The 25,174-nt window shown below is 54.9% G+C and overlaps 9 protein-coding genes across 9 annotated transcripts; 4 read left to right on the top strand and 5 right to left on the bottom strand.

The window, feature by feature from the left end:
- Positions 1-3,388: 3,388 nt before the first annotated feature.
- SODALDRAFT_331316 (hypothetical protein) lies at positions 3,389-5,485 on the top strand. The gene is made up of 2 exons (XM_028611431.1): positions 3,389-3,877; positions 4,011-5,485. Exons 1-2 carry the CDS (start codon positions 3,613-3,615, stop codon positions 5,432-5,434), a joined length of 1,689 nt encoding a protein of 562 aa, XP_028469375.1. The 5' UTR covers positions 3,389-3,612; the 3' UTR covers positions 5,435-5,485.
- Positions 5,486-6,251: 766 nt separating this feature from the next.
- SODALDRAFT_331314 (hypothetical protein) lies at positions 6,252-8,014 on the bottom strand. Its single transcript, XM_028611430.1, has one exon. It carries the CDS (start codon positions 7,571-7,573, stop codon positions 6,323-6,325), a length of 1,251 nt encoding a protein of 416 aa, XP_028469374.1. The 5' UTR covers positions 7,574-8,014; the 3' UTR covers positions 6,252-6,322.
- Positions 8,015-8,936: 922 nt separating this feature from the next.
- On the top strand, positions 8,937-12,639 carry SODALDRAFT_377226 (hypothetical protein; the record flags this gene model as incomplete). Its single annotated transcript, XM_028614894.1, has 13 exons — positions 8,937-8,996; positions 9,439-9,526; positions 9,591-9,624; positions 9,743-9,888; positions 9,954-9,960; positions 10,034-10,119; positions 10,190-10,253; positions 10,327-10,458; positions 10,521-10,610; positions 10,704-10,813; positions 10,896-10,905; positions 10,981-12,394; positions 12,562-12,639. 13 exons carry the CDS (start codon positions 8,937-8,939, stop codon positions 12,637-12,639), a joined length of 2,319 nt encoding a protein of 772 aa, XP_028469373.1.
- Positions 12,640-13,138: 499 nt separating this feature from the next.
- Positions 13,139-14,692, bottom strand: SODALDRAFT_331311 (brix domain-containing protein). The gene is made up of 5 exons (XM_028611429.1): positions 14,450-14,692; positions 14,361-14,385; positions 14,156-14,292; positions 14,017-14,073; positions 13,139-13,924 (listed from the first exon to the last, which is right to left on the bottom strand). The coding sequence occupies exons 1-5, from the start codon at positions 14,461-14,463 to the stop codon at positions 13,165-13,167; spliced, it is 993 nt and encodes a 330-aa protein (XP_028469372.1). The 5' UTR covers positions 14,464-14,692; the 3' UTR covers positions 13,139-13,164.
- Positions 14,693-15,016: 324 nt separating this feature from the next.
- Positions 15,017-15,650, top strand: SODALDRAFT_122734 (hypothetical protein). The gene has a single exon (XM_028606640.1). It carries the CDS (start codon positions 15,065-15,067, stop codon positions 15,467-15,469), a length of 405 nt encoding a protein of 134 aa, XP_028469371.1. The 5' UTR covers positions 15,017-15,064; the 3' UTR covers positions 15,470-15,650.
- Positions 15,651-16,017: 367 nt separating this feature from the next.
- On the bottom strand, positions 16,018-17,882 carry SODALDRAFT_331310 (hypothetical protein). The gene is made up of 3 exons (XM_028611428.1): positions 16,897-17,882; positions 16,776-16,847; positions 16,018-16,678 (listed from the first exon to the last, which is right to left on the bottom strand). The coding sequence occupies exons 1-3, from the start codon at positions 17,844-17,846 to the stop codon at positions 16,138-16,140; spliced, it is 1,563 nt and encodes a 520-aa protein (XP_028469370.1). The 5' UTR covers positions 17,847-17,882; the 3' UTR covers positions 16,018-16,137.
- A 905-nt stretch (positions 17,883-18,787) lies between these two features.
- SODALDRAFT_273133 (hypothetical protein) lies at positions 18,788-20,700 on the top strand (the record flags this gene model as incomplete). Its single annotated transcript, XM_028607881.1, has 5 exons — positions 18,788-18,844; positions 18,909-19,017; positions 19,078-19,342; positions 19,382-20,063; positions 20,188-20,700. Coding segments are annotated over 5 exons (1,626 nt in total), but the record flags the coding sequence as incomplete, so codon positions are not given.
- Positions 20,701-20,748: 48 nt separating this feature from the next.
- On the bottom strand, positions 20,749-21,352 carry SODALDRAFT_357618 (hypothetical protein; the record flags this gene model as incomplete). Its single annotated transcript, XM_028614020.1, has 4 exons — positions 20,749-20,788; positions 20,872-20,915; positions 20,993-21,033; positions 21,115-21,352. The coding sequence occupies 4 exons, from the start codon at positions 21,350-21,352 to the stop codon at positions 20,749-20,751; spliced, it is 363 nt and encodes a 120-aa protein (XP_028469368.1).
- Positions 21,115-23,517, bottom strand: SODALDRAFT_377223 (tubulin alpha chain). Its single transcript, XM_028614893.1, has 5 exons — positions 23,299-23,517; positions 23,024-23,082; positions 22,613-22,923; positions 22,003-22,506; positions 21,115-21,902 (listed from the first exon to the last, which is right to left on the bottom strand). The coding sequence occupies exons 1-5, from the start codon at positions 23,308-23,310 to the stop codon at positions 21,424-21,426; spliced, it is 1,365 nt and encodes a 454-aa protein (XP_028469367.1). The 5' UTR covers positions 23,311-23,517; the 3' UTR covers positions 21,115-21,423.
- Between the last annotated feature and the right edge of the window lie 1,657 nt (positions 23,518-25,174).

The raw sequence follows: 25,174 nt of genomic DNA, 5'->3' as shown, positions 1-25,174 counted from the left end.
TTGTACTGCACAGGCACCGGCCATGTATTACCATGCGGTTGATCGGCGACTCGGCGGTGAACCAGGGGCGGCTTATAGGAGCAGCTCTGCTGGGAACAGGGGGTCTTAACAATGCGACATCCGGCCTCTGTGATAGGTACGTTGTACAGTACCCGAGTACCGTAGACAATACGCGCAGGCGGGACATCAATATAGCGCCAACTCTCTTAGGATCGATGAGAACATATACAGTATTGCTCGAGTCTTGGAAAGTTCGTTCTTTGATTCAGAAGGAGAACCAACCAATTGAATCACATCAAGTATGTCTAACACAATAGCACGTAGTAGCTGGTAATATTGTGGATGAAAACGTTCAGAGAAGGTGTCATTACTCACGACTAATTGCTTCATATCCTCTCTTTTAGCGGACGATCGAAACTTTGAAAATTTATATCCAACGAACCAGGTTCAACCCCTACTCAAAATTAGCTACACCTCGTCATCAGTCGACATCAGACGGATACCGGCTTGATTATAGTAACCGAAAGCGAAATTGCCGGTTCGGTCGGGTCGATGGAGAGAGTATGTTGTATGTACATTCCTCCGTAATGCTTCATGCCTGCCTCACCTAGGTACTTCGTACGAATAATAACAATTGGCGCGGTACGCACGAAAGAGATCGTGGAGAAGGGGAGGGTTACACGGACGAGGCGAGATCATCGCATATCAATGAGGTTACCCCTGGCTCGCCCCTGGCCTGGCTTATGACGCAACAGGGGTTCTGTTCGCGTGAATCCGAACTGCTTTTTCAACCACGAAAGGATTTACCTCTTCGCAAAAACATCATGGGAATACATATGTACGTACCTATGCCCTCCGAGTCGCGGTATCCCGCATCCGTAGAATACCTTAGGGAGGGGCGGATTCGGCGACCCAAACTCATTAAATATGCACGAAAGAGTTTTTAGGGGGGTAGTTTGGTGAGCGCTGGTGCCTTTGCCCAGCCTTTCTGGCCTTGGGGCCTCCTCTGAATCCTTGTCCTGCTGAGCGAAAGCACGGCCGGCATCACGGGCCCCACGTCAATACATTATCGTGCTGTACACTATACAACGTAATTATTAACCCAAGGGAGCCAGGGGCAGCCCGCCATTTCGCTAGCGTTCTGGCGCGTCTGTCCGGGCTCTATCTAGCGCCCAGTGCAGGGCTGCGAGTGTGTCTGGTTGCGAAAACGATAGTGCATCACAGATCTGGCAACTTCTTAAGAATAACATCTGATTACCAACGGTTGCTTTCGCTTTTCCATGAAAGGGAATGGCACGGACGCGTTTCTTCCGTGCTTCTTCGCTTCTTCTTACCTTGGTCGATTTTCTTCGGGTTGGCGGGTCGGCGGGCTGGCCCCCAGTCCGTCCTGATCGATCTGACGCGGCTGTCGCAGGTGAGTAGGCGGCGTCTTGCTCTATTTGCAAAGACGAGAGCGGGCTTTCGTGTCGAGGCCGAGGCCGAGGCCGGCCTGCTGAGCTGGCGCCATCCAGCATGTTGTAGTCGTCTTTACGCATGCGAACCTCCCGCGTGCCAGCTGCAGACGCGCGAGGTAATTACGTACTTCCGCCGCTTCGTACGTGGGACACACAGTCAGACTGAAGATTACGGAGTCCGGCGCAGCAAAGCGAGATGGTTTTCTTTTAGCGCCGACGTCACCAGAATTTCCGAAGCAGCTTCGTCCGGAGTACTCCGAAGAGGCCGTAAAAATCCTAAACAGGAGGCGGCCATTGGGGGGAGGGGAGTTTCAGCCCTTTCATCATGAATTCGCTTCGCTCCGTTCCCGCCTAGCTGGGTCAGCTAGCTACCTGGGCTGGCTGCCCTTCAAACGATGGAATCTTCGGACAATGGAAGAATTTCATGAAACATACTTGATCGTACGTTATGCTAAAACGTCGAAGCATCAAGTCCACGTCCCCTACCCAATCTGTCTCACACCCCCGGACCCCAACCAAATTGGGCTGCACACCTTGAGATTGATCAGGTTTCGATGAAATAAAATAAAAATACAATGGAAGCAGCAAAGACTGGAAAGGAGTGTGACAGAGACCAGCTGAAAATGACCATGCATGCGACCGCGGATGGGTGGCACCGACGGCTCCCCATGGACGATTTCGTAACAGAGAACATGTCAGCGCCAGTGGGGGAGCAAGATGGTCAAAAACCGTCCCTGTCATGTCGCCCAATCTTCATGCACCCGAGCTATGGAATGTCGAGCGTCATAGGTGTTTGGTAATGGTTGGGCATAGTGTTCATCTTGGCACGTAGAAAACATCCTTCAGCAAGAAGAGCACGGGAGAGGAGCTCATTGCTGTACACACATATGCCGTAAGAAGTGATAAAAAAGTAGAAGGGAAAAAAGCGCCCACACTGCTTGCCTGCCTTCAACTGTCCTGTCCGTTGTCGCTGGTATCCGTCAGCGACACGCTTGTGTCTGTGAATGGGCGGCTTCGACAAGTCCTAGGGCGGCACTCGCACGCTGATGGACATCGAGGTACACGACACGGACGGCAACTGGGCGCACGTTACGACTCAATTCCACGAAATTTGGAGAATGAATGCCAGAACGGCGGCCGAATATTGACTCTTGATCCGAAGCGTGATGAGGACAGAGTGAGGTTTGACCTCTGTCGAACCTCAGAATTTTTTTCTCTTTTAGTGCTCCGTAATTCTGTTAAGCTCGGCAGAAAAGTGGAGGTGTGAATTGTCGCTAATTACCAGTCCCACAACGAAAGGCGGTGTGCCAGCTTTGTATACACGTGTACTTACCTAATCGTCCGGTTGTCCGTGTCCCCTTCGTCGTCAAGATCAGTCTACGTACAACCTCGGGGACCACCTAGCTACTTCCTACCTTATTAGGTATCTAGTTGTGAAAGAGCCAGCTTTCATTTGTTCCTTTATTATTGCTCCATCCAAACAAATAACAAACCACCAGAACGCCACATACGGGACATGGCGACGCGGGCTCTTGTTGTTGCGCTAAAGACCCCCTTCCCCTATTAGGAAGAACACGACTGGTGAAGTCTCTCTGCTGTAACAGGGATAACTTCGAGGCAGATGAATGGGATTTACGCCCGAGCTTGTAGTCGTGGATTTGACCCTAATATCCTGCCTCTTGTCTTGAGAGATGAGCATCTAAAAGATGCCTCGATGATGCCCGTGCATCAACCCCCGTACAGAGGGGTTGGACGCATCACCTCGGTGTGTTTCGGTGTGTATGTTCCTGGTGTTCTTGGTCACACCGTGGATTAGTAATAAGGCCAATTCGCTCCGTTCAAGGATAGAATAGGTAAGTACAGGTACCTTAATTACCCCTGTAACGCGTATCATTACGTTAATTCCGACTTTCCTATCTGTCCGTTTCCTATAACCACCATCTCTCTCACCAAACGTCGATCTCTATGCTTCGTACTACTGAACATCTCTGCTTCATCTGCCTTGCGTAATTTCATGATCCTGCATTCCCTTTTAACAAGGCATCGCCAACGGGGCATTGAAGACGGCTCCCTCGTCTTGTGTTAGACCTCGGTCGCTTCATCACCCGTCTATCTCTCTCGTCCCCCGACTCCTCGTTATCGGCTCCCCCCCTCTACCATGGACGTCCTCCCCACGGAGCTCCTGGACGCCATTCTACAACAATGCATCGATCAGGGGCCCCGAAATGATGTTCTTGAGCTGCGCCTCGTGTGCAGCGCATTCGATTGCTACCTAAAGCCATACGTCTGCCGGACTGTTGCTCTCGAGTTCAGTCGGCTCAGTGCTGCCAGCGGCCGTCGTCGACCTGACCCTGATGCTCTCCAAACCATCGGGAAGCACTGCAAGGCCCTGTACATCGACCTGACCATTCTCCGGGATGAATGTATGTGTCGCCCCTACTTTCGACTTGTTGCTGTCACTGCTGCCTTCTCGTTGCATTCCCCGTTTTGTTTCGCCCCGAGGTAGGTATGCCTTCGCTGACACCCTCACCCTCGTGTTTCTTGCCGCCCACATAGTCGAAGTCGAGTTCCTCTCCACCATCTTCGACGAAGTTCCGAGCATGACGCACTTTATCCGGACCCTCCAGAACCGATACTCTATGTGCGAAACCTCTTTCACAGAGATCGAGTACCGCCGCGTCGTCGAAGAAGTCCTCTTCAATTGCCGCTACATTGAACGCCTCCGCGTCGACCTCCCCTTTCAGTTTGTGGACCAGCGTTGCAACGCCGCCACCATGATCCTCGCCAACACCTTCTCCGTCCTCGCCGACCGTCTCTCCGAAGAGGACTCTGTTCCCCTGCGCACTCTCGTGCTGGAAAACCTGGCAGATCCTACTATAGACAACCTGTGGATTAACCCCTGTGATGTCTTCAATATTATGCGAGTCCTTCTTCACCTCGAGAACCTCGTCATGACCATACGCCGTCCCCGCCACACCTCTCTCCTCTGGCACCTCACTCGCCATGCCGAACATCTCCGCACGCTTTGCCTCATTGGCAACGATGACGATCGTCGCCCCCCGCGCGGCCTCAAGCAGACCAAGGCCTGGCATGTGCCTCTACTTGAATGGCACGCCCGCTCTCTACCCGAACCGCCCCTGACTGGACGCGACGGCCAGGCCCTCCTCATCCTCCCCCACCTGACATGCCTGGAGCTGAAGCGTCTCGAACTCGCCCCCGACGTCCTCCCCGCTATCGCCCAAGCCTTCGGCTCAACGCTGCGCGAGCTCTACCTTAACGAGGTATATCTCAAAGCCGAGCAGGGCCGCCACATCAACCCAGACTCCACCCAGTTCCTCTGGATCGGCCTCCCCAACCAGCGCCCGGGGCCGGACGACCTGTGGATGGCCATGCTGATCCGGTCCCGCTGCCCTTCCCTCCGCATCTGCCGCGCCGCCTTTCTGGGCTACGACCAACTCATCCGCGACGACGTGCTCCACCACAACGGGGCCGACATCCACGGCACCACCGGCACCCTCTCCTTCGCCTCGCCGGAGTTCGACTTCCTAGACCCCAGCGGCCTAGGCCGCAGCGTCGCCCAGCGCTTCGTCGAGGTCGTCCTCGGCATCGCCCAGCCGCGCGCCCCGCCCCCGGACGGCCGCCCCATCACGTACCTGCCCCCTTCGCCCAAGGACGACCACCTCCTCGACGAGCTCCGGCCCCGGCCGCCCGCCTTCCGCGCCGCCGACTACGACGTCAACGCCTACCAGACCGCCGTCCACAACCCGACGAGCCGCTGGCAGCGCAGCCTCGACGGCGTCTTCCCCAGCTGCAACGCCGGCACGCTTGCGGAACTCCACTACATCGCCGAGACGGCCTCCCAGGGCATGAGCGAGATTCAGCGCGGGCGCAGGCAGGAGCTGGGAATTCGGGAAAGGGACCTCGTCGACGCGGTGACGGTTGTGGGTGGTGCTCCGGTAGCTGATGACGACGTGCTCTAGCAGCATCCTGGAGACCCGGTGTGAGGAGGACCGGCTGCTTAGGGAGGGGGGGTTGGGGGGGTTATGTTATATCTGCTGTCTTCGCCTCGTCTAAATCTTTTTCTTTTAAGCGACATCTCCACCGTCCAGCCATCGTGACACGAATTTACCACTCTTACCTTTTGCGCATTTTATTGGGAAGGTAGGGTATATCAATGGCCGCGAGAGAGCAGACAGCAGCAAGGATGACGCAGCGCAGTTGCTTGGAATGTATCGATTTACTACAGCGTGGTGCAAGAATACCGAGACACCCTTCCTCTACCTTATTCATTTCGATGGCTCGCACACTCCCTTACTGACCTGAGGATACATGCAAACACCCGCCCTCTGCCGGATCCCTTTTTCTTTTCTTCAAGAAAGCAATAAAATAAGGAAAGGTAAATGGGGGAAAAAAGGCAAAAAAAAGAAAGAAAAACCTGACGGCGTCATACAACCGGGCGAGTTTTTTGTCGTCTCGTTGCCTCGTCTATTCCAAATATCCATATCCTAGCGGCGCGGCTCAAAGCCACTACCTTATTGAAGACGCGATTCGACCGACCACCTTTTTGTGTCATGTCCCTGGCACTCGGCCCCTCCTCCCAAAAAAGAGGAAAAAAGATACGAAAGGGTGTAAAGAAACCATTGATTCCTCAATGTGGAAACGACGGCGGTCCCGCTCACTATGCCTCCCACTGCTGTCCATGAATAAATCATCAAATGCCCTCCCGTGCCAAGTCCAAGACCAAAGACCACGCAAAGCACTGGCGCCGGATGGACGCCGTTGTGTATGATCTTGTCTTTTTTTTTTTTGTTAAAGAAGAAATCGAGAAGAAGAAAAGAAGAAGAAAAAGGTTGTTAGGTGATCACATTTCAATGCTCAGCACCATTGGCACCGTTGGGCTGGGGCTGCTCAGCGACGGCCTTCTCGAGAGCCTGGAGAACATCGCGCGTGAGGTCCTCGGCATCTTCGACGCCACAGCTGATACGAACGAGGTCATCGAATACGCCGACGGCTTCGCGCTGATCGCGAGGGATGCCGGCATGGGTCATGCTGCTAGGGACCTCGACGAGGGACTCGACGCCGCCGAGCGACTCGGCGAGGGTGAAGATAGACGTGAGCTGGCAGAAGCGCTCGGCGGCATCGTGGCCGCCCTTGATGCGGAAGGAGAGCATGCCGCCGCCCATGGCGTTGCGGTGCTGGCGCTTGGCGATGGAACGGTGCGGGTGGGAGTCGAGGCCGGGGTAGTTGACGCTGATGACGTGCGGGGAGGCCTCGAGGGCCTGTGCGACGGAGGTCGCGTTGTGGGAGGCCTCGCGGGCGCGGAGGTGCAGGGTCTTGAGACCGCGGTGGGCGAGCCAGCAGTCGAAGGCGGAGGGGACGGCACCGATGGCGTTTTGGAGGAAGCCGAGGCGGTCCTTGAGGTCGTCCGAGTTGAAGGCGGCGACACCCATGACGACGTCGGAGTGGCCGTTGATGTACTTGGTCACGGAGTGGACGACGATGTCGGCGCCGTGGTCGAGCGGGTTCTGGACATAGGGGGAGAGGAAGGTGTTGTCGACGACGACCATGATGCCGTGCTTGTGGGCCTGGGTGGCCACGGCACGGATGTCAACGAGGCGGAGGGTCGGGTTGCTGGGCGACTCGATCCATACGAGCCTGGTCTGCGGGGTGATGTGTTCGCTGATGTCGACCTCGATCTCGGGGGTGAAGGTGACCTTGACACCGTGAGCCTTGGCGACCTTGGTGAAGTAGCGGTGGGTGCCGCCATAAACGTCGGATACGGAGATGACGTGAGAGCCGGCGGCCAGACTCTGGAGGACGACGGCGGTGGTGGCGCTGCCCGAGGAGAAAGCGAGAGCGTACTTGGCGTGCTCGAGGGCGGCGATGGCCTGTTCAAAGTTGTCCCGGTTGGGATTGGATGAGCGGGCATATTCGTACTGGCCGACGGGCTTTCCCACGGCGGACTGGGCGAAGGTAGTGGATAGGGAGATTGACTCGATGACGGCGCCCGTAGCCGCGTCGTGAGGGCTGCCGGCATGGACAGCGAGAGTACCGAATTTGTGAACGGGCGAGGGAGGCCTCGGGGGGGTCTCAATGGGGTGGTCGGCGGAGACAGTCATGATGGGAGTAGTGAGGAATGGAGGGAGATATGGTAGAGACGATGTAGAGCCGGCCCGCCTGGAACAGAGCAAAAGGTAAGGAAGATGTTGGAGATACGATTCCCTCGGTAAAAGGGAGGGAAAAAAAGAGGAAAGAGGAAAAGGAGAATAAAGATCTACCCAGGCGGTGTGAGGTAACGCGGTAACGCCGGCTAGCTACGGTCGGGGATGAGGAGGAGTGCGCGACGCAGCGATCTGCACAAAGGGGGAGGGAGAGATAAAAATAGAGTTGCAGGTTCAGAAAAGCATATGATGTAGGTGACGCAGGACAGTCTTCTGGAAAGGAAAAAGATAAAACCCAGTGCGAGTGGAAGTGGTCACATATGTTATATGGAGGGGGGTGATGGAGGCCGAGAAAAGGGCGAAGAGGTTTGCTTGATAAGAAGAGGTGATGGGATGGCCAGGACCGGGATATTGGATGCGGAATAATCAGGTACCTAGGTAAGAAGGTACCTACAGGTGCCTACCTGTACGTCGTACGTCGTACGTCGTATAACGCCTCGAGCAAAAATCAAAGATTGCAACTGCAGCGAATGAGTGGCGGCAGTGGGGATCGGAAAGGCGCCAACGACGGCACGCTATAGCGACACCTCCCTTTTTAAGAACAAGCAAAGAAATATTTTGTCCATCAGGTGCTCTGGCTCTTGCCTGCTTTGATGTTAGACTGGGTGGGTAATAGGTAATAGGTACCTTAGGTAATGGATTACAGTGGTGTAACAATCAATGTACTCAAGGAGGGTCAAAAGGGAAGGAAGACCCCGCAATACCACCAGCATAAGGTAGATGTTATTGCATTGTTATGGCAGGTGTAAGTTTGCCAGTCCTCGACCAAGGTACATCATTAATGCCAATTTTTTTTTTAATTTTATTCTTGCCCTTGGTTTGTTTGTTCTTTCCTCTTTGCTCCCCCCATTCCTCCGGGGAATGTCCAAGGGAGTTTAGTTTACCTTAGGTGGTGCAAGGTCTTATTACGGATACAAGTCATGCTTGATTGACTTGTTCGGACACGGCGTTCAGAGTCCGTAAACCTGTCTCCTAAGGTAAGGTACCTTATCCAGGTACCTAGGTAGGTTCCTCGGTAGCAGGTGTAACATGCAAACATGCACAGAATCCGAGAATTGCTCCGGCCGGGTCGGACTAGGAACAGCTCTAGTCAGCAACGTCCGCTTCGGCATAGCAGGCGGACCGCGTCCAAAACTCGATCACGCAATCCCGTGTGTGACCCGGCAATGACTCGATCCATTCGCTGTCAGACCTCCCGTTTTCAGAGTCCCCCATTTTGTATGTACTTGGAAAATGTCGTGCTTTTGTAGGTTTCGCAACAATGTTCGCCAAGCATGTTCTGTGCATTGCGGCTCACGAGGTTCCTGCGGCCGTTCGGAATGTGATGCCGCCAGGAAGATGCCCTTTGTTCTCAGAATTGACTGGGATGTCTTTATACATCGTTCGTGTCTCTACATTACAAATCCTCCCTATGACTTTTCTTTTCGTTCCCTTTCCCTTCCTTGCTTAGAGATATCAACCGGAGACGAGACGAGTCCGAACTTGAGAATAAGCTGATGGAATGCATAATCAAACCCATTTCTGCCCCCTCCCGACAAGGGCGTTTTGGATGAATAATGAGAATTAAACTCGGTACTTCGTGTAACCGCGTTCCCGGATTACGAACTCCCGGGTCGACAATCCGACTCTACGGAAGTCCTTCGTCCTGAAACTTGGTAAAGTACCTTAGGTACTTACCTTATGTATAAGGTAAGGTATAATTACATACATTCCTTGATTCTCACGGCACGATCGCGTATCAACCTTGCAACTGGGGGGATGAGATTCCGCAGTCTCCCCTCATCTCATTTTTGCATCCTATTTCCCACTCCTTGCAGGACGTCAGGTACAACGTACGACAGACCCCTGGCCGTGAGCTTGCTACCTACCTATTCAAGTGTGTTCCTCTCATGGCACCACATTCTGGTCGATGCAGACGCATGTCAACCTTCCCGGCCCATGACGGCCATGTTCGGAACGGTCACTTTAATGACACTGTCCTTTTCTTTTTGCGCTCTCCTAGCGCCATGACCCTTTTTTTTTTCTTTTTTTTTCCAGGTCCTGGTAATCTGTTAATTGCGAGTCCAGAAAGAGCTACATCTTCGCTGGGTGGAAAATAGGTCTGCGTCGAGATCTAGACTGGAATTGTAGCCACAAGTTCGATCCTGGTCGTGACGCTGCCGTCGTCCGACAGCGTCGGAGGGCTTGGGCTCAGCTGAATGAAGAGACGAGAAGTTGTCATCCGGGTAATAGTGCGCCGTCGGTAGTTAGTTCGCCATACTACGAATGCAACATGTAGCACACCCGTGTCTGACTGCACGATATCTGTCGTCATAAGGCTAGCCGGCTGTTCATTGGTTTGCCCCTGACACTCCCAAGCCTCAAAATCTCTCATCGGCGACCGAGCAACCCAGTCACTGATGACGCCGCCCTAGGCACGTTCGACGCATTTGCCACGAGGGATCGTTTGGGTGATTAGTGATTATTCCGGGCCGACAGTCTCTCCGATCGGGCTTCCAATGGTGTAGCCAATAGCATTCCGTATGAGTTATCCGACCGTCTGGCAACTTGGCGACGCGACGCCACAGACCCTGATAAGGTCACAGCCCCCCCCACCTTCCCGAGATCGTGGCTTATTAGCACCGCCCCCCGCAAGCCCCCACTCCCACGAGTGCAAACCACGAGTCCAACGTCCGTCGTCCACGAATCTGGGGATGCCTCCACTCCTATACAACGTACAACGTACTAAACAACAAGTCCATTGCCAGCGCCCGATTCCGTCCAATGCTTTGCCTCGTCCCGATGTGAAGACATCTTCGAGTTAGTATCTGAGTGAGCTATCTTGCTGCGATCTATTCCCGTTCAGAAGCGAACAAACTCGACCGTGCCTTCATACGGCTGCTTCGGATATGCACTTCGGCCTCGACCTTTCTCCTCGTTCCCGGGAGCGAAAGACGTCCTATCCGAATCAGATACCTCTACGCCGCCTGCTTTACCAGTAGTCAAAGTTTCACGAAAATTGAGAAGGGGATCCTTGGCTCAACCCAAGATTCCTCGGCGTTTACCTACCCAACCGCACTGCCGAATACGATGCCACCGAGAAGGTCCCACAAGAAGTCGAGAGCTGGGTGTCGGAGATGCAAGACTCGGAAGATCAAGGTATGTCGGCACGGGGAATGCGTCAATCTCTCGAGAGCTGTATAGCATCTTTCTGACCCATGGTGGCACTCTGGGTCGGAAGAGGATCATCAGTCCGGGAGATAACGATCGAATTGGATGAACTGACGGTGCCACTTAATTATCCAGTGTGATGAGGTTCATCCAAGATGCGGCAATTGCGTCAAACATGGCGTACCATGCGACTTTGAAGCCCCAAGTCTCGTGATCCCCGTCGACGACCCTCCTTCAGCACAGACGCCCGTGCCGTCGCTAGCGGCACTCTCGCCCATTTCGTCCGTCACTACACCTACCCTATCGACAGCCGTCTCCGCTGCCTCCCCCTTTCTACATCCAGTCAGCGATATAAAGACACCGACGCCGATACACGCCTCGCCCGCCGTGTTCGCCGCTGCACCACTCCTCAGGGCGCCGGCGTCTGCACCCATCCGTGGTTCGACGTCTCCCCACAACAGGCTGCTCGAGTTGCGCCTCATCCATCAATACACATCCATGACATCCCGGACCTTGGTCGTCAACTCGCCCATCACCGACGACATCTGGCAAAATACGGTCCCCCGTCTCGCATTCGAAGGTGATGGCGCATCGTACCTCGCCGATGCCATGCTCGCCGTTGCTGCCCTCCATCTCCGCGCTCTTCACCCAGGAGACAAGGACCTCGTCCGCGCCTCGCATGCCTACATGGCCTCCAGCCTTTCCGAGTACTGCGCCTCGTTGAACAAGGGCATCAGCCAGAACAATGCCGAGTCGCTCTTCCTGACCGCCACCCTCATCGCCTTCCAGTCGAGCGCCTCGCGCATCTTCATCCGGGACGAGGCCGACCCCAACGACCCCACCAGCGTCTACTCGCTCCCCCTCTCCTGGTTCCACGCCTTCCAGGGCGTCAAGACCGTCGTCGCCTCCTCGTGGCCCTGGCTGCGCACCAGCAACATCGTCATCCCCATCATCGACTCGCAGCCCGTGCTCCAGCTCGACCTCGACGCCTGCGGCGCCACCTCGTTCTTCGGCCACCTCCTCGAAGGCCTCGACGCCGAACTGTCCGACGAGCCGGAGGAGGAAGCCGACCCCGTCGTCGCCGCCGCCACCCGGCAATCCTACCTCCACGCCGTCGCCGTGCTCAACTGGGCCCACAAGCTCCCGCACCGCGGCGCCGCCCTCGCCTTCCCGGCCACCGTCTCCAAGCGGTTCCTCGACCTCCTCGAAGCCCGCCGCCCCCGCGCCCTCGCCGTCCTCGCCTGCTTCTTCGCCCTCCTCAAGAGCCTCGAGTCCGTCTGGTGGCTCCACGGCGCCTCCCGCCGCGAGGTCATGGGCATCGTTTCCCAGTTCGAGGCCACCAGCCCCTGGTGGTCCCACCTGGAGTGGCCCGTCCGCATCGCCCTCTACGACGGCGCCGTCATCCCACCCGACGTCTGGGGCGCCGACTGGGTGTCGGAGGAGAGCCGCAATGACAAGAGCGCCACCATGATGAATGAGACCTTTGTTAGCCACATTGAGATCCTTTCCGGCTTGCTCGCTAGGGCGCAGGCTTTGCCGCCCGTTCCCATCCCGGCTGATGCGCTGCCTGTATGAGGAGGGTAGTGCAGGGGCAAAGTCTCTTGGCTCGTATTCGACGGCGTTGGGAGAGTGTTTTCTTTCTTTCTTTCTTTCTTTCTTTCCCTCTCTCCCTCTCTTCTCGGTTTTAGTTTGGTTAGGTTGAGCAATGGATGTAACCTTGGGAGTTGGATGGATAGGACCGGAACAGGATCATCAAGTCCATCGGAGTATGGAAAAGCATGTTGGCCAACACCAGGCCACACCATATGGTCTAACGGCATTGAATGCGTTACGGTTTAGACGATCACAGAAGAAACCCCAGTTAACAGAAGATGAATAGAAGATAGGCCTTGCCCATCAGCAGCAGATGGAGAAAAAGAACACGGTCCATGTTTGGGGAGTTATGGCTCGAGAGAGGTCATCGTCGTGGGCCTCTATATAGATTATTCCTATGTAGCATGTCGGGAGGCTTTTCTTCCCGAAGGGACGGATCAACTATTGCATTTCCGTTGTCTTCTCAGTCCACACGAAGTATAAATATGAATACAATGCAGTGGCTCACATCGTAACCTGGTCTGCACCAGGTAAATTGCGCTGGAATCTCCCCTCGGGGTGTATTTTTGTCCGTGCCATTTTCGTACTGTCTTCTCTTCCTCTCCTGTGGTGGGAGCAGCAGACCCAGGGACACCAAAGAACGCCGAACAAGAAGAAACCCATCATGCAGCGTTATACCGAGGAGGGAAGAAGACAATTGTCCGGTAAAGAAGATGGTAAAAAAAAAAAAAAAAAAAAAAGTTGATTTACTTCTTGCTCCGTTTCGGTTCCTCATCATCCACGATATCCTCCATCCCGTCATCGCTCGCCACGTCCCGACTCCGTTTCAAGCCCTTCAGCTTCCTGGTCTGGAGCTGGCTCAGATCCTGCCTGCCCAGATGCACGCGACCAATCTTGTAACCCAGGGCGTCGGTGGTGATGTTCTTCTTCGTCCTCTCCTCGGTACCCTTCGGGTTCCGCATGGCCTCCTTCAGCATGTCCTCGTCGGGCGGCTGCATGCGGCCGACGCGGAAGTCCATGCGCGGGCCGATCTCGTCGACCTCGACGCGCGGCAGGCGGCCGCCGGACCGCTTCGTGCGGATCGTGTAGACGCGCAGCCGGATGCGGGGTTTCGCCTTGCTGCTGCTGCCGCTGCCGTTGCTTTCCGACGCAGACGACTCTTCCTCCACCGCCAGGGAGACGATGTACTGCAGGCCCTCGACGTCGATGGCGTCGGCTTGGTCCCGGTTGCAGAAGAAGTCGGTCAAGAGGGACTTGGCCATGGTGTACTCGTTCGCGACGGGGCTGTCCCAGGCCGTGCCGCTGAAGACGACCATGGGCCGCTGGCCGACGGTGAACTTCTTGCCGTTGAACTGGTTCAGCGAGCGGAAGGTGTCCGGGTCGACGTGCAGCTCCAGCATGTCGAGGACCTTGTGGCCGAATGTGCGGACGAAGGTGATCATGTGCGGTCGCTTTTTGGATGTCGTGCCGAAAAGGAGGAGACTGGCGTCGTTCTTCTCGGAGAAGCTGAACGTCGCGCCGTAGCGGTTAGCAACCTTGACTGGCATGCGGCATTGGGGACGTATGTCTGGGTCAGTGGCCGAGAGCAGATGTCTTACAATTCGAATGATTGTACCGACTCAAACGGCGGCGCAATGTCATTCTTCTTAGAAAACCTATAGCTCAGTGGTTAGTCTGGCGATGAACGTTTACTTTACGTTGCTTCCAAAAAAAGAAGAGAGAAGACGCAAGACCAACTTTTTGGCAAAGGGCAGGCGCATGGCATAAAGGTCATTCATGGCATCCATCACCACTTGCGAACATTTTGTTCCCCTGAGAAACAGAGCCGTCTTCGGGTTTTCGACCACCTTGGGCTGCATCTTTTCCAATGCGCGCTTCGGAAGTGTCAGTATCTGCTTCTGTCCGTACTGTACGGAGGTGGTTCGGGTCGGCTGGAAGTTACCTTGCTGCGCGCATTGCGCGGCTTTCTGTCGAGTTGAAGCACATTAGCAGCCGAAAGTCGACATTCCTGAGCTTCCGGCATAGACTCACATTTGACGAAGCATTTTGTGCTGGAGTTGAGTCCAAATTATGGGTAAGGAAGATGCGCGAGGCCAAGGCTAGATGTCCGGGGATATCGCGTAAAGGGAGGAGGAGATGGGAACGTTGGACGACAATAATAAGGACAAATGTGTCCACAAGCAATTCAGTTCTTTCTTTCGACCTCCAATCTAGGAGGGTCGTAGACTTGGCAGGGAGTGTTGTTGGTATACAGATAGACGGAGCTTGACGATGGATGGTTACGAGATGCATGCACCTTTCAGCTCCGGAAAAAAAAATGTTCTGGAGGTCGGCGTCTCAACTTGCCGACCCCGCGGTGTGGGGCGCATGGTCGCACCAAATCCGCCGGCCCTCTGACACCCACAGCCAGTCGCGTATCTGTACAAGTGCATGTATCTGGACAGATACAAGTAAGGTAACTGGTCAGACTTGACATCTTGCAGCACCTCACTCAGCAGAGAGTTAAGAAGTAATTATTTCAGGGAATTTTGACGAAGTCCGTTGGATCGAGACACTCAACGGTAATCAACTTCAAAGTCTTAGAAACATGTCGAAATTGGTTCTTGGTTCTTGGTTCTTTATGAAGATACCTGGCGTACGGTCTATATGTACCGTGTACCTTACGTGTCAATCGACCCCTGTGTGTTCATGTTGTTCGTTCCGTTTAATGGGAAGGGAAGTACCTTATACGAATTCATCGGGAGGCTGTTGACGAGGTATAACGCCACAGATGCCTGGATACACCGTCGATTAAATATCAGACACAGAGATATATATCCTTTGACCGTACGTGCATCTTCCCTGGGGCATATCCAGTTCATTGCGCCCCCCCCCCCCCCCCCCCCCCCCCCCCCCCCCCCCCCCCCGAAGCCGGAGCGCCATCTTGCCCTTTCCCTTTCCTTTTCCTCCGAATGCATTCCAAAAGAGAAAAAAAGAAAGAAAAAATCCCCCTTTCAACAGACACACATTCCCAACATCGACAGTCAATGTCGATCATCCCTATCCACATAATCCCGACCTCCGGATTTAGGATTCGGGAAATTGAAAAGACAGTGCCACACCAGGCTATACTACACCATGCCATGCATCGCGCCAACTAGCTTGAGGGTATCATCGCAGTAAGAACAAATTCCAAGTGGAACGGGGAAACGGAACGGGCAGAGTCAACAGGTGTGGCCAACGCCTCGGTCGGTTGATCTCAACTCAACTCGCAGCCGCCATGGCAGTATCCCGTTTCGACGAAGCTTCTTGCGCTTGCACCGCCCTTGGTCCCCGACGTACTCCCGCACTCCCCACCCGCTTCATGCGGGAGACGTCATGGGTGAGAACGTTCGCCATGGACAGTACCTCGGGCGCCACGTCCGACAGGCCGGATGCCGAATGCGAGCTATTACCCTGACCGTTGGGCCGGGATACCGCCGGTGGACGCGCGAGCGGTTCGAAGTCGGCAGTCCCGGTTCCCATTCCCGTTCCAGCGACCGACCCCATGTCGGTTTGTGCGGGTATCGGCGGCGCCTTGTGAGAGACGTGGTTCGGATTCGCCCAAGGAGTATTCTTGATGAACTGTTCGCCTGCTGGACCGAGGTTGCCGCCGAGCGACATGGCCGGGTACTCTTCCAATGGCTGCGCCGACGCCTGTTGCGGGGGACGCGAGAATCGCTAGCAGGGCACATTAGCACTTATGACTGGACGCCCCCCGCAACCCGCAACCCGCAACCCGTAACCCTGCGACCTACCCTCATGGCTTCAAAGTCTTCCTCCATCTCCGCACTGCTCGCCCCAAGTATGGCGGGCACCGCAGGGAAGCCCTCGTGTTTCGCGAGCCCTGAGAGGTACGAAACCTCCGTATTGTATGCCACCGCGTTCCTCGTGCGCTGGGCAGGGTCGCCAGGGAAGTGGATGCCATATTCCGGCACGCTATGTGCGCTTCGTCGTGCGTTCTGCGTCGCGAACCACTCTCGGTTGAGTGATTCAAGGCATTGCCCCCTCTTCTCCCTTACGCCTTGGTAGAACTGGCCCCAGATCTGCCCCTTGCGCGCGACCGCCACTCGTTCCAGCGCCGCTATAACCAGTTCGTGCTCTTTATTGATTTGTCGGAGTCTCGCTTCGAGACGTTCGTCTAGGCATTGTTTCATGAGAAGATACTCTGAGTGTGTCGGTGGCTCGGCCCGGAGGGACTGTTCCTCCATCTCGAGATGTTCTAAGCGATCCTTGTAGAGACTGCAGGTAGGAAGTCTCCAAGTTAGTACCATGACAATGAAAACAATGTCACGTCACCCCGCCCCTTTTGCCCATGAGCAGGAAAGGCAGTACGTACCGTTCACGGAAGAGGCCGAATTTCGCCTCGAGCTCGTTCCACTCTTCCAATGCAGCCTGTTTCCTTTCAACTGTGAAGTGCCCGTTAGAACCTATGCAAAATCAGGGGTTGGCAGACTTATCTCTTACGTTCTTCGGCATCTCTTGCCGCAGCCTCTGCCTCCTCTTCTGCTTCGGCTTCGGCCCCATCCTCGGCGTGCTGATCTGCTTCGTCGTCGGCGGCGGTCCCTTCTTCGTGAGTGTCGGTCTCCTGATGTCCATCGTCTGCAGAATCGCCGGCCCTACGCTTGCTGCCATTTCGCGTGGCCTTTTTTGTAGCGGTGGACCTTTTGCTTGGACTGGCAGTCTGGCGTACCGTCTTGGGCTTCCCTATGGGCGGAGGCTCGTGTGTGTCTTCGATCCCAGACTCCGCGCCAGTAATGTTACCACTGGGGTGTGTTGATAGCTCGTCGTCTTCCTCCCCGTCCTCGCGAGAGGCCATGTGTTTGAGTCGGTCGGAGGCAGCCATTGAGCTGGTACGCTTTCTGAGGGGTTGGTCGGAATCGGATTGTTCGGCGCCGAGCGACCGTTTCCGCTTCTTGCTCTCCGAAGAGTCCTGGCTGTCTCGCTCAGGCGTGCTTTCGACGAACTTGCCAGGTTTAGTGGGTGATGCTGTCTCGCCACGACGACTCGGTGTCATCGAGACGTCGCGGTCAGACAAATCATCGTCTCCGTCTCCTGCACCATCGACGACAGAAAACGTCTTCTGGAGCTTGCTTGGAGTGCTCTGAAATATTTGGGTATCACTGTATTGCCTGGCGATCACGTCCCGGTGTCGGTCGGATTGAGGGGTATCGTACAGGCGTTCAGTTTCCGCCTCGGTATCGTTCGCTTCGGAGAGGTTGCTGTCAGAATCAGACGCTTGGCCGTCTTCTTCTCTGTGGCGGCTGGAATCGATGTGCATGGCCTCGAGTGAGGAGTCATCCTCGTCCCCGTCATCCACGTCACTCAGGGGACTCGAGACGTTGCTGTCTTGATCTAACGCCGCCTGCTCTGGACCGAGCGACGGCGGCATTGGCCCTGCAGCCGCCATGGCAATGCAAGATGGAATGATGCAGCGCGTCTGAAATTCCTCGGATTAAAATGCTGCTTGAAATCCACGGCGGGCTTGGATGGGAGAGGAGAGGTTTTTTCCTTTTTTTTGCGCGCCCGGGTCAGGTCAGGTAGCTGAGAAAAGAGGAGAGCCGGCGTATTGTGGGTAACAAGGATCGCGGGGAGAATATCTTGGAGAAAATGAGATGAATCTCGCAGGGGAAAGAAAAAAAAATCCAAGGAAGAAAACGCCTTGACGTAAATGTAGAGGTGATAATAGAAGCTGAGAGGTGTCGGGAAAGCGGTGTCAAGGTTGGTGATCGTGGTGGGAATCGTGGGAAGCGTGGGAATCCAGAAGCGTTAGTGTGCACCTGCCACTTTCTCTATGGGATGCGCTCATCTGCTCCTCTTCTCTCGCTCCGGCTACGCACCAGCATCTCTTCAGGACGGCAGAACAAAACTCGGCCAGTCGCCAGAAGGAAGGCGGTGAGATGAGGCCCAAAAGCGGGCCGGTTTCTTGGCGGTATGGTTTTCGGCAAGACAAGGCAAAGTGAGCGATAGGCTAAAGCTGTGAGCTTATCGGAAAAACTTCGCCCTCGCCCTATCAAGTCCCGAGCCAGGTCTCACTTTCCTGGTTCAGAACAGTTGCGACAGTTGCGGTACGTACCTTATTACTTTGTACGTTAATAGCAAAATCCCGTTGCCAGCTGATATACCCCACTAAAAAGTTTCGCTGGACTTGATCGGTGTGAAGCTCCTCGTATCGTTGATTTTCTGATGAGAAGTCTCTGAATGAAGAAATCATCCATTTTTATAGAAGACCGTCGCAAAGCAGCAATTCTAGCAAGAAACTCCCGCGATCATGGCAAAAGGGTATGTGACATCCTCGGCATATCATGTTGGTATTCGTTCGCTAATTGACCTTGCAGATCTTCTTTCCCGTTGGCGGTTCCCCCCAAGGTCATCGACCCCACGCTCGATGCTCTCTTCTCCTCAAGCGTATGTGTCTCGCCTAACGATGCAAAGATGGTCAAGGCGGGATAAACAACTTACAGTCTTACAGGCAGGACCAGCAAAACCTCTCCCCAAGTCGCGCTACTCTGGATCACTCGCTTCCCGGCCACAAGAACCTGTCGAGGAATCCGATGAAGAATCAGACCAGGCATCGGACAGTGAGGAAGCCAGTGGCGAGGGCGAGGACGGGATTGATTCCAGTGAAGACGGTTCGCAAGAAAATGACGACGAAGACGAGGAATTGCCAGACGCGGAAGAAGCAGAAGACTCGGAAGATGACTCTTCCGACAACGAAGACGCCGCGATTGAGGATCGACTTCTAGGCCCTCCCAGGAAGAACAAGGATCGCAAGCGCAAGCGAGACGAGACCGACGATGTTGAGGGAAAATACCTAGACAAGTTGACGCGATCAGAAGAAGCGGAACACCAAAAGGAGAAGCGCAGAAGGAGTGAGGCCAAAGCTGCGGAAAAGGAGCAGGCATCGTCTGCGGCATCCTCTCCTTCCGACGAGGAGATGGAGAGTCAAGATGATAACAATGATCAATCTGATGACGAGCCTATCCCCATGCATGAAAGCCTCGTCGCGAAACCCAAAGAGAAAGGAGCCAAGCAGCCTGACCTAGAGATCGAGAAGGCGAACCGCACTGTTTTCCTCTCCAACGTCGCCACAAGCGCCAGCACGTCCAAGTCAGATCGGCGCACACTCCTAAAACATCTGTCTTCTGTTCTTGGAGAATCCGAGAAGATCGAGTCCATTCGCTTCCGATCTCTTCCCTTCTCGACCTTGACCATGCCCAAGCGCGCCGCCTACATCACCCAGGCCGTGATGGAAGCCACCACCAAGTCGGCCAATGCCTACGTCGTTTATCCCACACCGGCCGCAGCCCGCAAAGCTGTCACCGAGCTCAACGGGACAGTCGTGCTTGACCGCCACGTTCGAGTGGACAGTGTCGCGCACCCTACGCCCATCGATCATCGCCGGTGCGTCTTTGTCGGCAACTTGGGCTTCATGGACGATGAGACGGTGCTCGACCAGACGGCCGAGGGGGAGGTAAAGGAGCGCAAGCGGACCAAAGTCCCCGCCGACGTTGAAGAAGGTCTCTGGCGAACGTTTGGCAAGCATGCAGGAAAGGTCGAGAACGTTCGCGTAGTGCGCGATCCCAAGACTCGTGTGGGCAAGGGTTTTGCTTATGTTCAGTTCTACGTAAGCCTTTTGTTTTTGTTCCCTTCTTTTTCCTCCTATGCTGCCGAAATACTTCAACCCGGGCGGCAAACAGCGAGAAAAAGGGAAAAGCTAACATGGAAAAAAAAATTAAAAAAATTCACAGGACATCAACGACGTGGAATCCGCCCTCCTCTTAAACGAGAAGAAATTCCCCCCATTGCTGCCTCGCACTCTCCGCGTCACTCGCGCCAAGGCCCTGCACAAGACCGCCCTCATCCAGCAGCGTAAGAGCAAGCCCGCTGCGACCATCAAGCGTGCCAAGCCCGACGGCGAGCAGAAAAGCGCAGCGTACAACCCCAAGGTGACGCCGGAGCAACTGTCCATGGCTGGCCGCGCCGCCAAGCTGCTGGGCAGGTCCGGCGCCCTGCGCGGCAAGGGAGGCAAGGGAGGCAGCGACATGGACCGGTCCGGAAAGCGGAAGCCCGGCCCCGCCAACGGGTCGGGCGTCGTGCCCAAGACGCCCGAGCAGATCATCTTCGAGGGTAGGCGGGCTAGCGAGAAGGACGGACGGCCGAGCGACCTGAAGCTAGGGAAGAAGGTCAAGAAGGGCCGCGTGGCCAAATCCAAGGGCCGCACTGCTCGGTCGTCCTCGTGGAAACAGAAGGGCTCCAAGTGATGCATGCTCCTGGGAAGGGGGAAGTTGACCGTGGTACATATGTGAATATCACTTGGGGGTCGAGTAGCCCATATCAGGCGCCAAAAAGCTGTAGCAACCATAAGAGAAAAGCGACATATCAGTTGATCGTGGTTTTGATCTCCCAATTATGTATGCATTTAGAAAAATAACCTGCCCCCGAAACAAGTTCGCAGGTAAATGTCTACCGGGGCCTTCTAAGCCAACAAATGCCTTGGTTCTGTTATAATACGCAACTATCAAATCGCATTTCTCTCATATAGCCGTGGTGAACATCTATGAACCGAGTCTTTCGCGCAGGAAACTCCAGGCTGGCTGAGGGAATAGAAGCACAAATACATGCGTCATGCTGAACGCGATCGTAATAAAAAAAGTTTATTAAAGGTGAAGGGGGACTCCAAGCTCCTCCGTCCAACTGGTGGTGATAGGTTACGAAAACGCGGGGAGCGGGTAAATCAATCCCGGTCTGGAACACGTGCGGTTCGGCGGCGGCAAACAGAACAAGAACAGGGGAATAAACCACCGAACCGACGACCTCGACGGCTACCAAAAAGAAAAACGCGCGAGCAAAGGACCAAAAATCCAGGCTCCGTTTCTGTTGTTTGTTCATCAATTCATTCTCCCCCGCGGCCATCAATGGTCTGTGTTTTCTGTCGTTTGTACAGAAGAGACAAGGCTTTCTTTTCCATGACATCCACCGGCATCTTAGTATTCGGCCTCGGTCTCGTCGGGCTCGAAGGAATCGGCGGCGACTTCCTCGTAGTCCTTCTCGAGAGCGGCAAGATCCTCCCGGGCCTCGCTGAACTCGCCCTCCTCCATGCCCTCGCCGACGTACCAGTGGACGAATGCGCGCTTGCTGTACATGAGGTCGAACTTGTGGTCCAGCCTCGACCAGGCCTCGGCAATGGCGGTGGTGTTGGAGAGCATGGAGACGGAGCGGTCGACGGAGGCGAGACCACCGTCGCCGGGGGCGGCCGGGACAGACATAGGCTTCTGGTAGTTGATACCCAGCTTGAAGCCAGTGGGGCACCACTCGACCAGGTTGAAAGACGCCTTGGCCTTGAGGGCAGCGATGGCGGCGTTGCAGTCGCGAGGAACGACGTCGCCACGGTAAAGGAGGGCCACAGCCATGTATTTGCCGTTGCGGGGGTCGCAGACAACCATCTGGTTGTTGGGCTCGAAACCTGTCCATTTTTGTCAGCATCTGCATTACCAGCCACCCCGCGGTTCACGTTGTAGACCAGAAACCGGTGGAAGTTGTGGTTTGTTTCGCATATGACGTACACTGGAAGGTAAGGTCGTGAACCTTGAAGCTCTCGTGCTGGCTCTTGGAGGCAGAGACAACCGGGGCGTAGCTGATCAGGGGATAGTGGATACGAGGGTAAGGGACCAGGTTGGTCTGGAACTCGTTCAGGTCAACGTTGAGAGCACCGTCGAAACGAAGGGACGAAGTGATCGAGCTGACGACCTGAGCGATCAGGCGGTTGAGATGTTCGTACGAGGGGCGGGGGATGTCCAGGTTGCGGCGGCAGATATCGTAGACAGCCTCGTTGTCGACGAGGAAGGTGCAGTCCGAGTTCTCGATGGTGCTATGGGTGGACAGGACAGCGTTGTAGGGCTCAACAACGGCAGTCGAGACGCGAGGAGCGGGGTAGACGGCGAACTCGAGCTTAGACTTCTTGCCGTACTCGGTGGAGAGGCGCTCCAGGAGGAGAGCACCGAAACCAGAACCAGTGCCACCACCGAAGGAGTGGAAGATGAGGAAGCCCTGCAGAGAGTGGCAGTTATCTAGATTTCAAGATTAGAGATCGATACCTTATATCCTCCTTCGCGCTGCCCGGTCACCGGGTCTTGAATGTTAAGCAGGCGCCGAGGCAACGAGATTCAGCCTTACCAGCAACACGGCGAATACGGTCCATGACATTGTCGACCATCTCCTTGCCGATCGTGTAATGGCCACGGGCGTAGTTGTTGGCCGCATCCTCCTTGCCGCTGATCAACAGCTCGGGATGGAACAGCTGGCGGTATTCACCGGTGCGGATCTCGTCGATGGGAGAAGGGTCCAGATCCACGAAGATAGACCGGGGGACGTATTTGCCATTGCTCGTCTCGGTAAAGAAGGTCTCGAAGGAGCCAGGGTCGCCGACGTCCTTGGCGGTAGGACCGGGGCGACCATCGGGACCAAGGCCATGCTCAAGAAGATAGCTGGATGGTGACGGTTAGAGACAACCAAGAGCACGCATAGCCGAGACGTTTAAGAGTTCTCGCAGATCTGATCGACGGATCGAGTGGGGAAAGAACGTACAGCTCCCAGGCCGAGTTACCCAGTTGTGTGCCAGCCTGGCCGAGGTGGAGGTGAAGAATCTATATTGGAACATCCACATGTCAGTGTCTCCATTCCAGCGTGCGGGAGAGAAGCGGCAGGATCGCGAGTCAGGGGCCCAGGTCCGGAGATGTGAGCCCAAGATAGTCCTCTAGTTCTCTAGTTCTCTAGTTCTCTCTCCAACTCAGCTACCTAGGGGGAGGGGGGCCCGGTAATAAGGGGCTGGTGGTTAAAGCAAAGAGGCAAAGCCAACGTACCTCGCCCTTCATGGTTGACAACAGCGAGATGAGATACCAGGTGTAGAGACAAGGAGAGAGAACAAGAAGATAAAATCAGGCGGATATCACGCGCACAGCGCCAGGCGAGGTCCAAGAAGGGGAGGAAGAAGAGAGATTGGTATGGTAATAGCCAGTGGATTTCGGGTTGTTGAAGGGGCCGGGTTGTTGTGGGCTTTTCTGAGGCGGGGCACGTCAACATGGACCGCGATAGGGGGGAAGGAAGGGGGTAAATAACTGCCTATAGTGATTCTAGTGAACACCCCCCCTGCACACGCCGAGTTAGCGTTGGAGCTGATTGTACGGGATACCTTTAGTCATATAGATTTCTATGAGCCGACAGAAGTAGCTGGTACCCTTCACCGCTAGATGGCCCCTGCATCCAACTACCACCTAATCTGGAATTGGTGGTTCCTGGACTGAAGTCGTCGTGCAAGCTTCTACGTAGGTATCGATAAATACGGTAATTATAAATTTATTCGTCCGGCTCTGGGCAGCTGGTATTCAGGTATTCAAGCGAAAATGACCCGTCATGCTCGGGCTCTCTCCCCACGTTCGTTGAATATTATTCTCAACCTTAGCCAAGCACCAGCCATCCCCACTACCTACCTAACAATACCTTGAGACCAAAGAAAGCCTCAGGCGGCTGTAAACGGAGTCGACACAAAGGATAGATGACCTTCCAACTCGCAAAAAGCCCAGGACTACAGAGATATCGAGATAGCAATAGAGGCTCCTCACATAAGGTCCTCAAATAAGCGGGGTGTCTTCTCCCTCCCATATAACCAACGGAACTATCGTGACTGCACTAACCTCATTCACTCCACTGGGAATTTCGACATATCTCGGGCTGGTTGATGAAAGAAGAGGCGAGAACCAATGGCTGTCTGTAGGTGTACAAAAAATATATTTACATATAAACCACATAACTCGCCCCCGACACCTCGGCCCATCTCTGGTCAAAAGGGACCTGGCTCAATACTGACTCCTGGCGCCACGAGCCCTCTATCCCCTCCATCGGACTGTTCGTACTTCGGAGGCCGCCTTTTCGCCCAGTGCCATGTATCGTACAACTTCGATTGCATGCGAAGCGGAGAGAGAAAATCGGCCCCGCAGGCTCTCAGCTAGACTTGGGTTGTTGGGGTTGCCTCGGCGTATCAGGTACTTTGACGTCTTCGAAATTATCTTGGCCAACAGCCTTGATTGTGTACCAGTCTAGTCATTGCAGTCGTCAGCGGCCACGGTCAGGGTCGGGAACGGAGAGCGTCAGTCCTTCACGTACAAACAGTCCCAACAAGCGCAGTTAAGCCCAGTCCCACCACGGTATTTCTGACGAGATATGGCTTCCGCGCTCTGATCAAGGCCGGGCCTTGCCTCAGATTGCGGTCGTAGTACGACGATACCCGTGGCCTACAACTCGATCAGCCCACTTCCGAGCAGAGCATTCGACTTTCCACAGTCACCCACCCGACCATGATGGGAGTTCCCAATGTTTCAGGAGTGCTGGGGAGCTCGTATGAAGCGTCAGTTGGTGACTCGAGGGCGCTTGGAGGTTGAAGAAGTCTTGGTCAAGAGTCGTTGGTGAAGTCGTCGGTGGTGAAGTCGGAAAAAAAGGCAATGGCGCCGATGGGATGGAACTACACTACAATTGAAAGTTGCCGATCATAAAGCTCAACGGAGAAATGTCGGAATATCTGATACTGACATATCGAAGTACCAGCTACTTCCCCGTTGTATTTACACGTCCTCATCTTTCGCCCAAAAATCAATCTGAACCCTGTGGGAAGAGCACAGTCAGGGGGAATTGTCATCTCGTATTTGCGCGTTATTGAATAATGTTTGTCCCGAATTTCTGACG

The sequence above is a fragment of the Sodiomyces alkalinus genome (assembly GCF_003711515.1).
Source record: "Sodiomyces alkalinus F11 unplaced genomic scaffold SODALscaffold_2, whole genome shotgun sequence".
Lineage (NCBI taxonomy): Eukaryota > Fungi > Ascomycota > Sordariomycetes > Glomerellales > Plectosphaerellaceae > Sodiomyces > Sodiomyces alkalinus.
The sequence above is the reverse complement of the archived record's forward strand: the minus strand, read 5'-3'. Positions and strand labels throughout refer to the sequence as shown.

Bases quoted from the DNA above. Each gene is read 5' to 3' on its own strand.
- SODALDRAFT_331310 (XM_028611428.1), bottom strand. From the start codon at position 17,846: ATGGCGGCTGCAGGGCCAATGCCGCCGTCGCTCGGTCCAGAGCAGGCG. The intron at 16,848-16,896 runs ATAAGTCTGCCA...CGGGCACTTCAC, and splicing joins GATGCCGAAGAACGTAAGAG to AGTTGAAAGGAAACAGGCTG. The intron at 16,679-16,775 runs GTACGTACTGCC...TCCTACCTGCAG, and splicing joins TTCGGCCTCTTCCGTGAACG to TCTCTACAAGGATCGCTTAG.
- SODALDRAFT_377223 (XM_028614893.1), bottom strand. The intron at 22,924-23,023 runs GTACGTTCTTTC...GTCACCATCCAG, and splicing joins GGTAACTCGGCCTGGGAGCT to CTATCTTCTTGAGCATGGCC. The intron at 22,507-22,612 runs GTAAGGCTGAAT...CTTGAAATCTAG, and splicing joins CCGTATTCGCCGTGTTGCTG to ATAACTGCCACTCTCTGCAG.
- SODALDRAFT_331311 (XM_028611429.1), bottom strand. The intron at 14,293-14,360 runs GTAACTTCCAGC...ACACTTCCGAAG, and splicing joins CGCGCAATGCGCGCAGCAAG to CGCGCATTGGAAAAGATGCA. The intron at 14,074-14,155 runs GTTGGTCTTGCG...ACTGAGCTATAG, and splicing joins CGCCTGCCCTTTGCCAAAAA to GTTTTCTAAGAAGAATGACA.
- SODALDRAFT_122734 (XM_028606640.1), top strand. From the start codon at position 15,065: ATGTACCGTGTACCTTACGTGTCAATCGACCCCTGTGTGTTCATGTTG.
- SODALDRAFT_331314 (XM_028611430.1), bottom strand. From the start codon at position 7,573: ATGACTGTCTCCGCCGACCACCCCATTGAGACCCCCCCGAGGCCTCCC.
- SODALDRAFT_331316 (XM_028611431.1), top strand. From the start codon at position 3,613: ATGGACGTCCTCCCCACGGAGCTCCTGGACGCCATTCTACAACAATGC. The intron at 3,878-4,010 runs GTATGTGTCGCC...CCGCCCACATAG, and splicing joins GACCATTCTCCGGGATGAAT to TCGAAGTCGAGTTCCTCTCC.